General features: G+C 41.1%; 2 protein-coding genes across 3 annotated transcripts; both read right to left on the bottom strand.

Annotated features, from left to right (window-relative positions):
• Positions 1-1,002: 1,002 nt before the first annotated feature.
• Positions 1,003-4,540, bottom strand: LOC120051459 (thiamine transporter 1-like). The gene is made up of 6 exons (XM_038998328.1): positions 4,386-4,540; positions 3,271-3,834; positions 2,664-2,910; positions 2,272-2,464; positions 1,738-1,879; positions 1,003-1,607 (listed from the first exon to the last, which is right to left on the bottom strand). The coding sequence occupies exons 1-6, from the start codon at positions 4,506-4,508 to the stop codon at positions 1,416-1,418; spliced, it is 1,461 nt and encodes a 486-aa protein (XP_038854256.1). The 5' UTR covers positions 4,509-4,540; the 3' UTR covers positions 1,003-1,415.
• A 798-nt stretch (positions 4,541-5,338) lies between these two features.
• On the bottom strand, positions 5,339-11,086 carry LOC120051456 (ubiquitin-like-conjugating enzyme ATG3). Of its 2 annotated transcripts, XM_038998320.1 has the most exons (12): positions 10,913-11,084; positions 10,450-10,491; positions 10,177-10,226; positions 9,775-9,845; positions 9,241-9,348; positions 9,010-9,059; positions 8,792-8,873; positions 8,076-8,110; positions 7,806-7,961; positions 7,166-7,293; positions 6,882-6,950; positions 5,339-6,309 (listed from the first exon to the last, which is right to left on the bottom strand). In XM_038998320.1, exons 1-12 carry the CDS (start codon positions 10,982-10,984, stop codon positions 6,228-6,230), a joined length of 945 nt encoding a protein of 314 aa, XP_038854248.1. In that variant the 5' UTR covers positions 10,985-11,084; the 3' UTR covers positions 5,339-6,227. The 2 variants fall into 2 exon arrangements, with proteins under 2 accessions (XP_038854248.1, XP_038854249.1); XM_038998321.1 differs by lacking the exons at positions 8,792-8,873; positions 9,010-9,059 and having other exon boundaries at positions 10,913-11,086.
• Positions 11,087-14,862: the final 3,776 nt, after the last annotated feature.

Raw genomic sequence — 14,862 nt, 5'->3', positions numbered from 1 at the left:
AATGTAGTGACTGTGAAGTCAAAATGAACATATTGTAAAAATATTAAATAAACATTCATTGATCCGTAACAAGCCTACTATAACTAGGTGCTCTATTCAATCCTACCTGCTTCAGCAGACATTTGCATAGCGGTTGTTTTGGCAGTGTCGGAGGTGGAACTGCTTTAGAGCTGTCAAATCCACAAGCTGCTCCCAGTATAATAGCTAAAGCGGACCTTGCCATTGGCTGCATGGAGTCCCGTTAAAGAGAAATCCCATGCAGCCTTGTTTACAAGTTAAAACACTGGAATGTGAGATGTAATCTACACTTCGATTAGCGGGTGTCAGCTAACGCCAGTTAACACTTGATCTGATTGAATCCAGGCCTTAGTATCATGAAATAAATATGTTAACATGATTGAAGATGACAAGATTCTCATTATGACTAAAGAAAACAGAACGAGTCTAAACTTTTTACTATTTTAGGGGATGCTCTTGTAACATATAGAGGCAGCATGTTGTGTAACCGGTAAGTTATAACATGTACTGTAGGTGCTTTTGGTCTTTCAGTGACCAACCAAGCTCTCAGAACATCAGCTTCAGTCATCTGCTACAGCGCTCAGCCTTCCAACTACTGGGATTTGTATTGATAGTAAAAAAATAAGAAGCTAATTTGTATTAATACAGTATAGTTGAACCACTTCAGTAGTAGACCTACATTCAAGGCCAGTGATTATAATACAATAATATACTGTAAATATGGCCTCCAACTCCATGTCAATCACTTACATATGCGTTTCATTTTTGACCCATGAATGTATGGTTAATACATAGTATAGATATTAGATAGATATTATAGCTAGATATTAGATGGCCATATTTATCTTAAGACACTTGACAATCTATTGCTGATCAATCAAATCTTTGCGACATTTGATTCGATGCTTCAGTGGGTACATTTTATAAAAAGCTATTCTTGCAACAATTGAACTCTAACAATTCATAAGATATTTCTAGCAGTTGAGAATGTAACATTTATTGCTTATCCATTGACTTACTTTGGTAGTTAAGTCAACGATTTAAAGTGGGAAAATCAGATAGTAGACTATGTAACATACACCACAAATACAGCTTTTGTGTGACAAAAAAAATTGGAAATCACAAACAAAGCCTAAATATAGGCGAACTACACATTTTCATTAAACCCATAAGGCTATCATATAAACATTAAAATGTTATACTCTGCAAGTGTTTTTAGGCCTGCACCCAATCCATGAATGATGTGTTTGAGCAAGCGAAGGAGTACAACACACTTGCATAGTGTGATGACCACGGTTGGGGTCAATTCCATTTCAAATCATCCTGAATTGACTGAGTTTAAATGGAATTGGGTCCTGACTTGTTCCTCTTTGTAGTACTGCACCATAAACAGGTAGTCATGTCCCTGTGATCTGCTGCAGCTCATTGCGGGGAGGAGAGTCTCTGCTAAGGCAGTCTGACTCAGTCTCTCCACTATCAGTCTGAGGCTGGGCCGCTGGCCGGGATCTTCTCCTCAACACCAGCTTGTACAGCCCGGCCATGAGGAAGATCACTGCGATCACAGCGAAGTAGCTGGCGTATATGAGAAACTGAGACGGAGAGAGAGAGAAAATATTTATCAAGCTACATCAGTGTTGTAACAGTAATACGACTCTTTTTAAAAACAAAACATATTTTACATCCAAACATCATGGATAGTATTGTCTTTAGATAAGTTACCTGTGGGAAAATGTCCAGGCCCAGCCCGACAGAGTCCACTACCACAACAGTAAGCAGAGTCTGAAGCAGCAGGGCAATGAAAGTGTTCACACCAAACACCAAGGCATATCGCTGCATACTCAGGTTGGCAGCAATCTGATACCTGGTGGAGCACAAAACATTGTCTTCAGAAACACAATTTAAAACATAAAGGTGGAGTTTGAATACACAGTAGAAAGATGAAATTGAACACAGTTAAGATATCATAGGTAGACAGCTAGCTACAGTAGAAGCCTACAGCAATGATACAATTGAGTCCAAACATTAATAACAAACTTTAAATCCCTGGACATCATATGGTTTTCAGGGGATGTCTGTCTGTCCTAATCACGCAGCGATGGTTATATCATGTACTGTAGGTCAGGATGTCTGTCTGTCCTACTCACGCAGCGATGGTTATATCATGTACTGTAGGTCAGGATGTCTGTCTGTCCTACTCACGTAGCGATGGTTATCAGCAGCATGTAGGTCAGGATGTCTGTCTGTCCTACTCACGTAGCGATGGTTATCAGCAGCATGTAGGTGGCTCTGAAGACCACATAGGAGGTGTAGCACACCCAGATGTTCCTGATGGTGTCCATGAGGTACACAGCCACAGCCATGACCACTGAGAAGATGCAGAGAGCCAGCTCTCCCCAGACTGCCCAGGAGACCTTGATTGAGCCCACCCCGAAGGCTGCTAACGCACCTAAGCACAGACACCAGGGGTGTGATCAGTCAGCAGACAAACAGGACATGCATTGAAATTAAAATGTGCATTCTTATTTGATTAGATTCTGCTTCCAGGCTGACCTGGAAGTACGGTAACGCAAGACTATTCTTTAATCAGTTCAAGTAGTATCTTCTCAGGTTCTAATTCATCTGAAACGGTACTTCATCAAGTTTACCTAACAAGGTGGAGACTGTCTCCACGTATCCATTGTAGATCTCAAACTCCTGGGAGGGCAGGACTTTCTCCCACAGGGCCTGAACATAGTTGACCAACTGGAAGTAGCCACAAGTAGAGAGGGCCCACCACACCGACCAAGCCAGGAGGGCAGGGCATGAGTAGCACTGCAGGAAGTCTTCCCATAGAATCCTTAACACATCCACTAAGCCACTGCTAGCACCACCACCATCACTGGCCGTCACGACCTGAGTGAAGAAAATTGTACACAGAGTTGAGTAAGAACTTGCGTAAGAATCAACAGACTCAAATGCTCTGAAAAAAACTGCTTCCTGAAAGTGATGAAGCAAGGTTTTAGTTCAATGTCTTTTTTGTAAATGCTCTAGTATTGCAACATTCAATGTTGTCAATCAGGATTGTGTCAATCTAGTGTCTTTCAATTTGGGACAGCAGAGTTGCATGACATCAATTAATAAACAACAATGAATGGTTTTAACTCAGAGCTGCAACATGGTTCAACAACAACACTACTCAGTCCTTCAAAGAGGCCATGGTGACCTGTCTTACCAATAACAATAAAAAGATCACAAAAAAAAAAAGCAGCTCACCATGGTGACCTCATCAATCTTCAGAAGTATTTTGCTCTCAGGGTCCTCTGCTTCATCCATGGGAACCCTGCTGTTCTGATGCACCGGCTTCTCCCCCTCTGTCCCCTGGCTCTTATGGAAGAACAAGCTCTTACCGGGCATGGGCAAAAACCAGGGCGCCACGAAGGCCAAGACGGCCGACACCAATGTGATAATACTGAGGTAGAGCAGCGGGATCTGAGCCACAGACACTAGCAGCTGCCCAGCCAGCGAGCCAGCGGCAGAGCCCAGTAATGTAATACTACGACAGTAGCCAGTGACTCTCTGGTACTGGGCCGGCTCCACCACACTGTAGATGTAAGAGTAGTAGGCTATGTCTGTGGCAGTGGCGAGGCCAAAGAACACCTCCAGAAGCTGCATGGCCAGCACGCCCTGGGCCTTCACTAGCATAACGTAGGTCACGACCAAGCTCACCGCCTGCAGGATCAGCACAGGCTTGTAACACAGGTAGTCCGTGGCCAGGAAGACTGGGAAGAGTAACACAAGGTAGGAATAGGTCCATATTGGGTAGATTTCATTTACAAGCTGTGGACAGAGGATATGTAGACAACGTCAGCCATGTTATTGTAATTCACTCCTAAGTACAAAATAGATAAACGCTTCCAATGGACAAAAATGTGATGCAACGCTAATATTCAAGGTTGCTGCCTGTTTAGCTATTACAAAGCAATAAGTAACCTCCATATTAGTTAACTAGGCTACCTTTCTTCATTGGTGCCACAAGGGGAAAGCAATTATTTCCGGATTTGAGACTTTTTTTCAAAGGATTTGAGACCACATGAGCTAGTGGTCCTATTAAGAAAATATTTCAAGGATTGCAGTCAAACTGGATTAGCACGAGGACACAGAAACAATGTTAGTAAGATAATATTACAGAAGAGCCAACGGTTCTCTTGGCTGTAACGTTATATTGGTGATATAAAGAAATGTAAAAAAAAATATAACATTAGCATATGATTGCATTAGCGTTACAGATATTCACATGTAAACAATACGTTATTTTGTAGATTTAGCTAGCTAAATGCAGTTGCTTTCTGCACAATGAACAAGAAGCTAATGCTCGTCCTTCCACTTACCTCTGTTTCAGTAAGGTTTTTATCAGGGCCCATCAAAAACGCAGTTAAGAAAGGCTCAGAAGGTCGGAGATTAGAGAAGAATCCATAAACACAAAGTAAGATCGTGGGATATAGTTGAGACATGTCCAAAAAAAAAAAACACCATAACGTGACCTCCACGCACCAGTCGCTAGTAGATTTGATCTGACAGCAATATGGAAAACCAAGTGAAAATATTGTGCGTCGCAGTAAAATGACGACAGAACCTTCGGCCAATTAAATGAGAGCAAAGAGGGGGTTCGTCTCTAAGTCAACAAAATAAGTGACTTTTTTTCCTTTTAAATGAGGCACACACGCTGGTATACTTACCAGAGTGATATTACATTTTCTAAGTCAGATTCTGCCCATTAATATTGATGTGTATACAGGGCTCATCTGTAAAAGAGACCTTGGTTTCAGAATGACTCACTGTCAAAAAAGGTTAAATAAAATACGAATTATTATTTGAACAGTCAGTCTGGCTACAATCTCATTACATAACCTTATCTATTCATAAACCATGCATACATTTTAATCTAGCTATCAATTTGTTGAGAAAATAAAATAATTTCAGATGCCATATGTGCTTTATAATGCATGATCTCAATGGCATTCACCCAGTGGTAGGTAGTTTTATAACGGCATAATGTATACAATCCATCATATTGGGGATTTTTATTGATATAAATGTACATTACTTTAAAAATGTTCAGTGTGTTAAGACAGCTGTTACACAAGGAGTCTGTAGGATCAACAGATAAGAGAAAGAGCCACAACCTGTCCAGCTGATTCTTGGGAAAAGAAAGTACTCTGGAGTCAGTTACTCAGACATTTTACAGTCAATATTTCAGCATTAATGAGTGAGTTATACATACTGTTATGAGAAGAGTACTATAGTTAACAATGAATGCACTGTGCAGACCCTTAGCCAAATGTGCAGAACTGACGTCTTTATATATTTGAGAAGACTCAGTCAAACTCCTGATGATATACCGTGTCTTTGAATAATCTGGTGATACAGGTAACCTTGCATGTCATCACACAAAAAGGTAACGCTCACATTCCTACAACACAATCATCATGACGTCATCTCTACAGGACAAGACAGTGGAACTAGGAGCAGGGCTTAAAAAAAAAGAAATTAAAAAAAAGAGCTGGGCAGCAAAAAAAAAAAAAGGACACCAACCTCACTTACAGGAACCAACGATGGTCCTGGGCCCAATAAACCATGTACACTTCACCATGAAGACAAACTGGCATTGGTCTGAACCAGTAAAGAGGTCCAAACATTTGTCCAGCACATCACACTGAAAAAGCTATAATGCAAAGTGGACAAAACATTTGTTCGATTTCTTTCAACAACATTTAATTGGTAAGCATTTGAGAGGACATTAGTGGCACCATTACTATGGTAAAAAAAAAGATTTGTGTGGTTATAAAAACAAAATGGAGAAAACTTGAAAGCCTATCTGTCAGTGACTTAATGTAAAATAAATATAGTTATCTTTGAATGGTTGTTTATGACAGAGCTGGGCATTTGCCAAGTACAGAGTGAGAATCTTCCAGACAAAAACACTGCGAGATCAGTCACCACATAAAGCCATTACATCATTGGGATTACAGCATTACCAACATCTGTATACACCCATCAACCCCTCAGCGATTCATCCTATTCCCACACAGAGGGTCAGAGTACCCAGAATACTCCAAGAGTCATTCCAAGAGACAACATTCCATACCCCACCAACGCTGCCAGCCAGAAGACAGATTCCTCCTACACTCAAAAATGTTTGCAAGAGTGGCCTACACCTCTGTAGGATGGAGCTACATGGTGAAGTGCCTTGTGTAGTCGTATTCTATCGTGGGGATGACGGCCTGGACAAACTTCAAGAAAATCAACAGATACCTGAAACATGAAGTTAAGGAATAATGTGTAGGCAAGAATGGAAGAGAAACAGTATTAGCAAGATCACTTCTATTTACATCTCACCTTAGCTTGGGTTACATTGAATTATACCATTGCATTTTTGAATACTCGTTTCACTATAAAGCACAGTATATCAGCACGTTAGAATTCAACTAAAGCCATTGAATTCTACCGTGTTTGAGCTGCGTTTGAAAGCAAAAGTCGAATTGAAAACATTGAATTAGATTTTTCATAACAGCAAGCTACGACTGACGGTTTCTTTGTTTGGTTACCAAGACAACTACTGTAGTTATCTAGTAAACTTGCTAGCTACTTCAGTGGATGTTAAAAACATTTCAAGCAGCACATTTGTTAAATTATAGCCATGGTATGAAAGGAATAATCAACTCGTTCCCTGGAAATTAATGCAACTCTGTGTAAAGTCATTCATTATTTTCCATAGAACACATAGGCCCTCGATTATCCCTTACATAATGATACATACACTTAAATCACCAAGCTGCATTAAAACACTTGACTTCAACTGAGCCGACAATTCACTTAAAGGATGCATATGAACTCCAAGTTCTCCTCCCCCTTCCGCCACCGTCTCGATGATCCTTTTCATCACTTCAGCATGTCTGGAAAACAGGAAGTGGCAACATTAGTTTACAGGACCATAAGCGCTCCCTCGATGAGTAGTACAGTCGGATCCGTACTCAAAGTTTTTCAGAATAGGAGTTCTGATGTGGGATCAGTTTTAGATTATAATGAATAGAAAGGGGGACCTGATCCTAGAGCAGCACTCCTCCGATTTTGAGTCACTGAAAGCGTGTTCATGATCTCTTGCTTTTACCTGCAGGGATGCACAGAGCACATGGCCGGGGGTGGTAGGTGGGGGTGATTTTCGATGGTGACTGTTTTCTTCACATGATCCTGGCTGATGTCCTCGTACATCTGATCCACTGTCAGGGGCTGTCTGTCCTGTAGGAGTGAGAGGGGAAATGGTAAACAGAACATAGAACCCAGGAACTCGGTTTCCCAGGTAAGTCAAAGACATCATTCTTCCTCAGCTGTAAGAACGCATCTTGGGATTTACATTCTCAGTAATATTCACAATGCAATCCAAAAGGACACAGCAGTATCTAGATGCCAACATGTTTTGTTACTGTGCACATAGGATGCACTTTTTAGTCTACCCTAGAAACCCAGTTACACTAAGCTGACTCTGTACTGCTGAGAGCTAGTTTACAAATCAAATACATTTTATTTGTCACATGCGCAGAATACAACAGGTGTAGACCTTACAGTGAATGCTTACTTAACTGCATTGTTGCTTAAGGTAGTGTAAGAAAAATATGTGTTAAAGTATTTACTAAAATAAACTGATGTAAAAAATAAAACAACAAATAATTAAGGAGCAACAATAAAATAACAGTAGCAAGGCTATATACAGGGGGTACCGGTACAGAGTCAGTGTACAGTAAGTGTGTTACCTCATCGTATCCAAATAGCCAGAGTCGAGGAGTCTGATAGTATTTGTCATATGTGATGTAGAGGTCATACGTTCGAGTCTGCAGGATGTCATCGTTCCCAGCCTCTCCCGTTTTGGATTTAGACAAGTCCACCATTTTACTGGTGTCCAGGGTGGCCTAGAGACATATGAGGGGAAAAAAAAACTGAAGTGAAAAATGGGGAATAAAGACACTTCCTGGAAACAGAAGCAATGTACAATAAAAGTTACAACAATACTGTGAACTTCTGACCTCATCTGTTTCCAGTAGTCCACTCTCCTCATACTCTGAAAAAACAGAACAAGACAAACTGAACCATTAACTGACTTTCATAGTTAAGTAATGTAAGAACAAATTCTTATTTACAATGACGGCCTACCAAAAGGCCTCCTGCGGGGGTTAAAAATACAAAAAAAAAAATAGGACAAAACACATCACAACTAGTGAAGTATAACCACGTAAACAATGAGACAGATATTTCACCGGACGTATAAATGTGAAGCATCCGCTTGGAGTTTCCATTCCCTATCAAATATGGTAGTGAGTGGAAGCCCAGCGGCCGGGAGTGGGAGAAGACGGAACAAGATGGATTTTGGCCGACATTCTGCTAATTTTCTCATCGATTACACATTTGATCTCAATTCAATTTTCTGTTCCCAAAACAAAAATATGCTACAAACATAATCAAGTAAGTTTTGTATACTTTACCCTTTGCCAAAGTTTTAAAAAACGGTGTTGTTTAGGAGTGCAAAGGCGAGTTGAGTTATTGCACAAACCCACTTGAGTAGGTGTTCCCTAATGGAAATATGCACATGTGTGCTAGAATGCACCAATAGGATCTCGCTAGCTTGTGCTTGGCTCTGCCCACTATGACTCATTTGTTCCCGTTTGAAACAAAGGGCTGTGGTCTATCTTGGTTTAGTTAAACAAATCTTTGGAATATTCCTTGAGGAGTAGAGAGTAGACACCTTCCATATCTGCTGCCTCGTCTTCATCATCATCATCATCACCGTTCCCACTAGCACCAGAGTTCACATTCATGTTCATGTCCTTTCAAAACAAAGGAATACAACTATTTTAAGACGTCTGCAATGGTATTAATCTAAGGTTGTTAGTTTGAAACATTCACTATCAATGCAGATTACTAGGATTCAAAAACAAAACGTAAATGGTCCATCAAATTTACCTTGTTGTCCAATGAGATTTCTCGTACAGCTTCTGTAACTCCCCCTATACCTAAAATATCAATTTGAAATATAACATTCCTGGACAAACAAACCCAAAAGCTAACTTTATTTATAATGTATTCCTGAAACTGCACTCTGCAGCACATCAATAAATGAAGGTATATTGCACTACAACATAAAAGACCCAAGAAAATGAACCATAGTCACAGGAAATGTCTAAAGTGTCCAACCTGAGTTGTGGTAGGTGTCGACCCATCCTCCATCTCCGTCATCCTCCTCTATGATGGCTTCCAGTTCATCACAATACTCCATCTGTTTACAGCGCTTGTAGCAGGGAACTGTAGGCACACACAAAATATACATTACTAAAGCAACAATAAGGACAAGTAACAGTATTGTAGAGAAAGCGCCACTTTAATAAATGGATCACTAGTCACTTTAATAATGCCACTTAAATAATGTTTACATATCTTGCATTACTCATCTCATATGTATATACTGTATTTTAAACCGTTGATTGCATCTTGCCTATGCCGCTCGGTCAATGCTCATCCATATATTTATATGTATATATTCTTATTCCATTCCTTTACTTAGATGTGTGTATTAGGTAGTTGTTGTGGAATTGTTAGATTACTTGTTAGATATTGCTGCACTGTCGGAACTAGAAGCACAAGCATTTCACTACACTCGCAATAACATCTGCTAACCATGTGTATGTGATCAATAACATTTAATTTGATTTGAGTTCACACAGTTCTTACCATTGCGAGTCAATAGGAACTGCTTATCCTTGGGTAAATACGGCTTCACCTTCTCCTCTTCCCCAGACACCCTGGAGGGAATAAACATGTGACATCTGGGACTACTGTGCTGTCAAAACTTCATACTGTAGTTGATGCTATATTTGGAGACAGCGTAACATCCATCCAGAGTAATTACATGCTCATATCAGACTAATTAGATTATAGAAATGAAGTGCAATTTAGCTGACTACAATATCATATTAGAGGTGGGATAAAGTCAATTTCAATTCCTGTTAGTTGAACTGGACATCGGAACATGGGCATTTCTTCATAAGAGTGTAATTCAATTTCAGAATTGACTTGGATGGAGCCAACCCATGTCCTGGGTTGAGTATCAATCTTACTCCAACAGACACTCACCATTTCCATGTGGGGCAGTGATGAACAAGGTGATCTCCAGCAGCTACAAACTAATGGAGAGAAAATAGAGATTTAATAGGAAGTTGTAATAGTTCAGACAGATGACAATTACTGTGGGACGGGGAAAGGGGCTTCTTGGAATTATGACAAACTTCTCCAAAACCTCTTTCAGTTGCACTTATTTGCCCAAATGATGAAAGTCTACATACGTGTGACTTGTTGGGCTTTTTAAAGTGACTCAGTTACAAAGGATACGAAAGACAACTTCCTCACCTCTTCTGGGGTGATAACCCCAGTCTCCTTGAATTTGGATTCCTATCAGACAAAATAATGAAGTAATATTATTGTTGAGTTGGCAGTTTGGTATATTTAACGTGTGTGACTGCCTGCAAACAATTGCATTACAGAGGAGGTTAGACATTCCATTCTTAATTGCTTGAAGGTCTTAAACATTGACTGTCACATTTTTCAAATGTGCTTAACTGGAATCATGCGAAGCTAACGTTAACTACATTGACAAGACAGTCATCAACGCCATGAGACCTCTAAATATTTCATAAACTGAGATTATACACTGCAATAGGACTGTAAACAACGAATTGTAGCTACATAATACAAGTTGAGAGCACTTGAGGAAAGTCTTCCCGATAACGCATGCTAGCATGTTAGCATCTTACACATCACTGCTGAGTGATAGCAATCTACAGTAGCTAGCGATACCGCTAATTTAGCTTACCTTCAGCACTGGAGTAAAAAACTCGGCTACACCAAGGGCCGTTCCTTTTACGGAATTAATGGCGTTCTGCATGTCAGCTATCAGATCGACCCCGACAGATGTGTGCGTCTTCAAACGCCGAAGGACCGTCGGTTTTCAGTTGTTTTTTTTGTCAGCAACAGATCACATGACTTGTCATTTGAGGATCCCCTTCCGCTGTTAAAGTCTCGAGAGATTTGTCTGGACGGCTCAAGGGTTGCCCGATCATGACTGGCCCAGGCCCCAAGGGAAAGTTAAATACATTTGAGTTCTTCAATCTGGAATAAGACCTTTATTCAGCATACATACAGGTAACTGCCAAAATGAAGGAAACACCAGCATAGGGAACACGAGCCGCCAGAACAGCTTCAATGCGCCATGGCATATATTCTACAAGTATCTGTCACTCTGTTGGACGGATGTGACACTATTCCTCCACGAGAAATTCCATATTTGGCGTTTTGATGATGGTTTTTAACGCTGATCCAGAATCTCTCATAAGTGTTCAGTTGGGTTGAGATCTGATGACTGAGAAACACACACACCCTTTAAACCCCCTATGCTCTTTTGAGCCCTCTATTTCAAAGTCACTTAGATCTCTTCTTCAAGCCATGGTACGAAAATGACGGGCAACTGGAAATTTGTATACAGGGGAGTGATGAGCTCTACAGCAGACTCGCACAATTCAATCGCTGGTTGAATTGTGCGAGTCTTTTCTGTCCCTCCCAAAATATATTTGTAGATAACTGGCCCTCTTTCTGGGACTCACACACAAACAGGACCAAGCCTGGCATGCTCAGGAGTGACAGACTCTATTTTAGCTGAAGGGGTGCTCTCATCTTCTCTATCAACATAGTAGACAGGGCTCTAACTCCTCTAGCTCCACAGTGAGATAGGGTGCAGGCCAGGCAGTAGTCTGTCAGCCAGCCTGCCAGCCTAGTGTAGTCAGCTCAGTTTTCCCCATTCAGACCCTGTCTGTGCCTCGATGTAGGTCGGGCAAAACTAAACATGGTGGTGTTCGCATTAGCAATCTCACTGGAATAAAGACCTCCTCCATTCCTGTCATTATTGAAAGATATTGTGATAATACCTCACATCCACAACGGCTCATAGTAATGGCTGGAATGGTGTAAATGGAATGGTATCAAACACATGGAAATGTGTTTTATGTGCTCAATACCATTCCATTTATTCCGTTCCGGGCTCATAGCCATTACAATTAAGGTGCCACCGGCCGCCTGTGCTCATATCTCAAAATAGGACTACTTAATGTTAGACCCCTCACTTCCAAGGCAGTCATAGTCAATTAACTAATCACTGATCATAAACTTCATGTGATTGGCCTGACTGAAACATGGCTCAAGACTGGTGAATATACTGGGTTAAATGAGGCCTCTCCTCCTGGTTACACGAGTGACCAAATCTCCAGCAAATTGGAAGTCTTCCAACTAGCTTGGAAAGACAGTACCGTGCAATATCAAAAAGCCTACAATGCTGCTCGTTCAACCTACCTTTACAACCTGAGGAGAATAAAACACGATTCAAAATAGATTTCTGATACTGTCGCAAAGCTAACTAAAAAGCAGCATTCCCAAAGTGAGGATGGCCTTTACTTCAGCAGTGATGAATTCATTAACTTCTTTGATGAAAAGATCATGATCATTAAAAAGCAAATTACAGACTCCTGTTTGAATATGTGTATTTCTCCAAAACTCAGTTATAATGAGTCTGCACAGAACTGCCAGGACCTCGGATCAATGGAGACACTCAAGTGTTTTTATCCTGTATATCTCGACACGTTCAAGAAAATAGTCATGGCCTCTAAACCTTCCAGCTGTCTACTGGACCCTATTCCAACTAAACTACTGAAAGAGCTACTTCCTGTGCTTCACCCTCCTATGTTGAACATAATAAATGGCTCCCTATCCTCCTGATGTGTACCAAACTCACTAAAAGTGGCAGTAATAAAGCCTCTCCTGAAAAAGCCAAACCTTGACCTGGAAAATATAAAGAATTATTGGCCTATATCGAATCTCCCATTCCTCTCAATTATTTTGGAAAAAAGCTGTTTCTCATCAACTCACTTCCTTCCTGAAGACAAATAATGTATACGAAACGCTCCAATCTGGTTTTAGACCCTATCATAGTACTGAGACCACACTTGTGAAGGTGGTAAATTACATTTTAATGGCGTCAGACCAAGGCTCTGTGTCTGTCCTCGTGCCCCTAGACTTTAGTACTGCTTTTGACACCATTGATCACCACATTCTTTTGGAGAGACTGGAAACCCAAATTGGTCTACGCGGACAAGTTCATGCCTGGTTTGATCTTATCTGTCGGAAAGATATCAGTTAGTCTCTGTGGATGGTTTGTCCTCTGACAAATCAATGTTAAGCTTCGGTATTCCTCAAGGTTCAATTTTAGGACCACTATTGTTTTCTCTGTGCTACCTCTTGGTGATGTCATTTGGAAACACAATGTCAACTGTCACTGCTATGCAGATGACACACAGCTGTACATTTCAATGAAACATGGTGAAGCCCCAAAATTGCATACCCTGGAAGCCTGTGTTTCAGACATAAGGAAGTAGATGGTGGAAATTATTTTATTTTTAAACTCAGACAAAACAGTGATGCTGGATCTAGGTCCAAAGAAACAAAGAAATCTGCTGTTTGATCTGACAATGAATCGCAGTGGTTGTACAGTCACCTAAAATAAAACTGTGAAGGACCTCTGCATTACTCTGGACCCTTATCAACAATATTTAAAAAACTGCTTTTTTCCATCTTTCTATCATTGCAAAACTCAGAAACGTTTTGTCAAAAAATCATAAAGAACAGCTAATCCATGCTTTTGTTACGTCAAGATTAGACTACTGAAACGCTCTACTCTCCGGCTACCTGGATAAAGAACGAAATAAACACATCTGCTAGTGCTAAATACAGCTTCTAGAATCTTGACTAGAACCAAAACACGATCAAATACTCCAGTGCTGGTCTCTGTTAAGGCTAGGGCTGATTTCAAGGTTTTCCTGCTAACCTACAAAGCATTACATAGACTTGATCCTGCCTATCTCTCCGATTTGATCCTGCAGTACAAACCTACATGTACGCTACAGTCACAAGACGCAGGCCTCGTTATTGTTCCTAGAATTTCTAAGCAAACAGCTGGAGGCAGGGCCTTCTCCTATAGAGCTCCATTTTTATGGAATGGTCTGCCTACCCATGTGAGAGACGCAGACTCGGTCTCAACCTTTAAGTCTTTACTGAAGACTCATCTCTTCAGTAGGTCCTATGATTGAGTGTAGTCTGGCCCAGGAGTGTGAAGGTGAATGGAAAGGCACTGGAGTGACGAAACCCCCTTGCTGTCTCTGCCTGGCTGGCTCCCCTCTCTCCACTGGATTCTCTGCCTCTGACCCTATTACTGGGGCTGAGTCACTGGTTTTGCTAGTACCTAAGAGGGGTGCATCACAACGTGCCAGGCATTTTTTGGTATACTCGACTTGAGTGGGTAGAGTGACTGATGTCATCTTCCTGTCTGGTTTTGCGCCCCCTTGGGCTCGTGTGGTGGGGGAGATCTTTGTGGGCTATATTTGGTGGTCTGTTGATATCTCTCTGGTGGTGTGGGGGCTCTGCTTTGGCAAAGTTGGTGGGGTTGAAGAACGATCTGGCCTTAATGGCCCATGTACTCTTATAATCTCCACCAGGCACAGCCAGAGGAGGACTGGCCACCCCTCAGAACCTGGTTCCGCACTAGGTTTCTTCCTAGGTTCCTGCCTTTCTAGGGAGTTTTTCCTAGCCACCGGGCTTCTACATCTGCATTGCCTGCTCTTTTGGATTTTACGCTGGGTTTCTGTATATAAGCAATTTGTGACATCTGATTGATGATGACTCTAAGCATGATGGGATGTTAATTGCTTAACTAACTCAGGA

This window comes from Salvelinus namaycush, chromosome 7 (genome assembly GCF_016432855.1).
Source record: "Salvelinus namaycush isolate Seneca chromosome 7, SaNama_1.0, whole genome shotgun sequence".
Classification (NCBI taxonomy): domain Eukaryota; kingdom Metazoa; phylum Chordata; class Actinopteri; order Salmoniformes; family Salmonidae; genus Salvelinus; species Salvelinus namaycush.
This window is presented reverse-complemented; position numbering and strand designations above follow the sequence as displayed.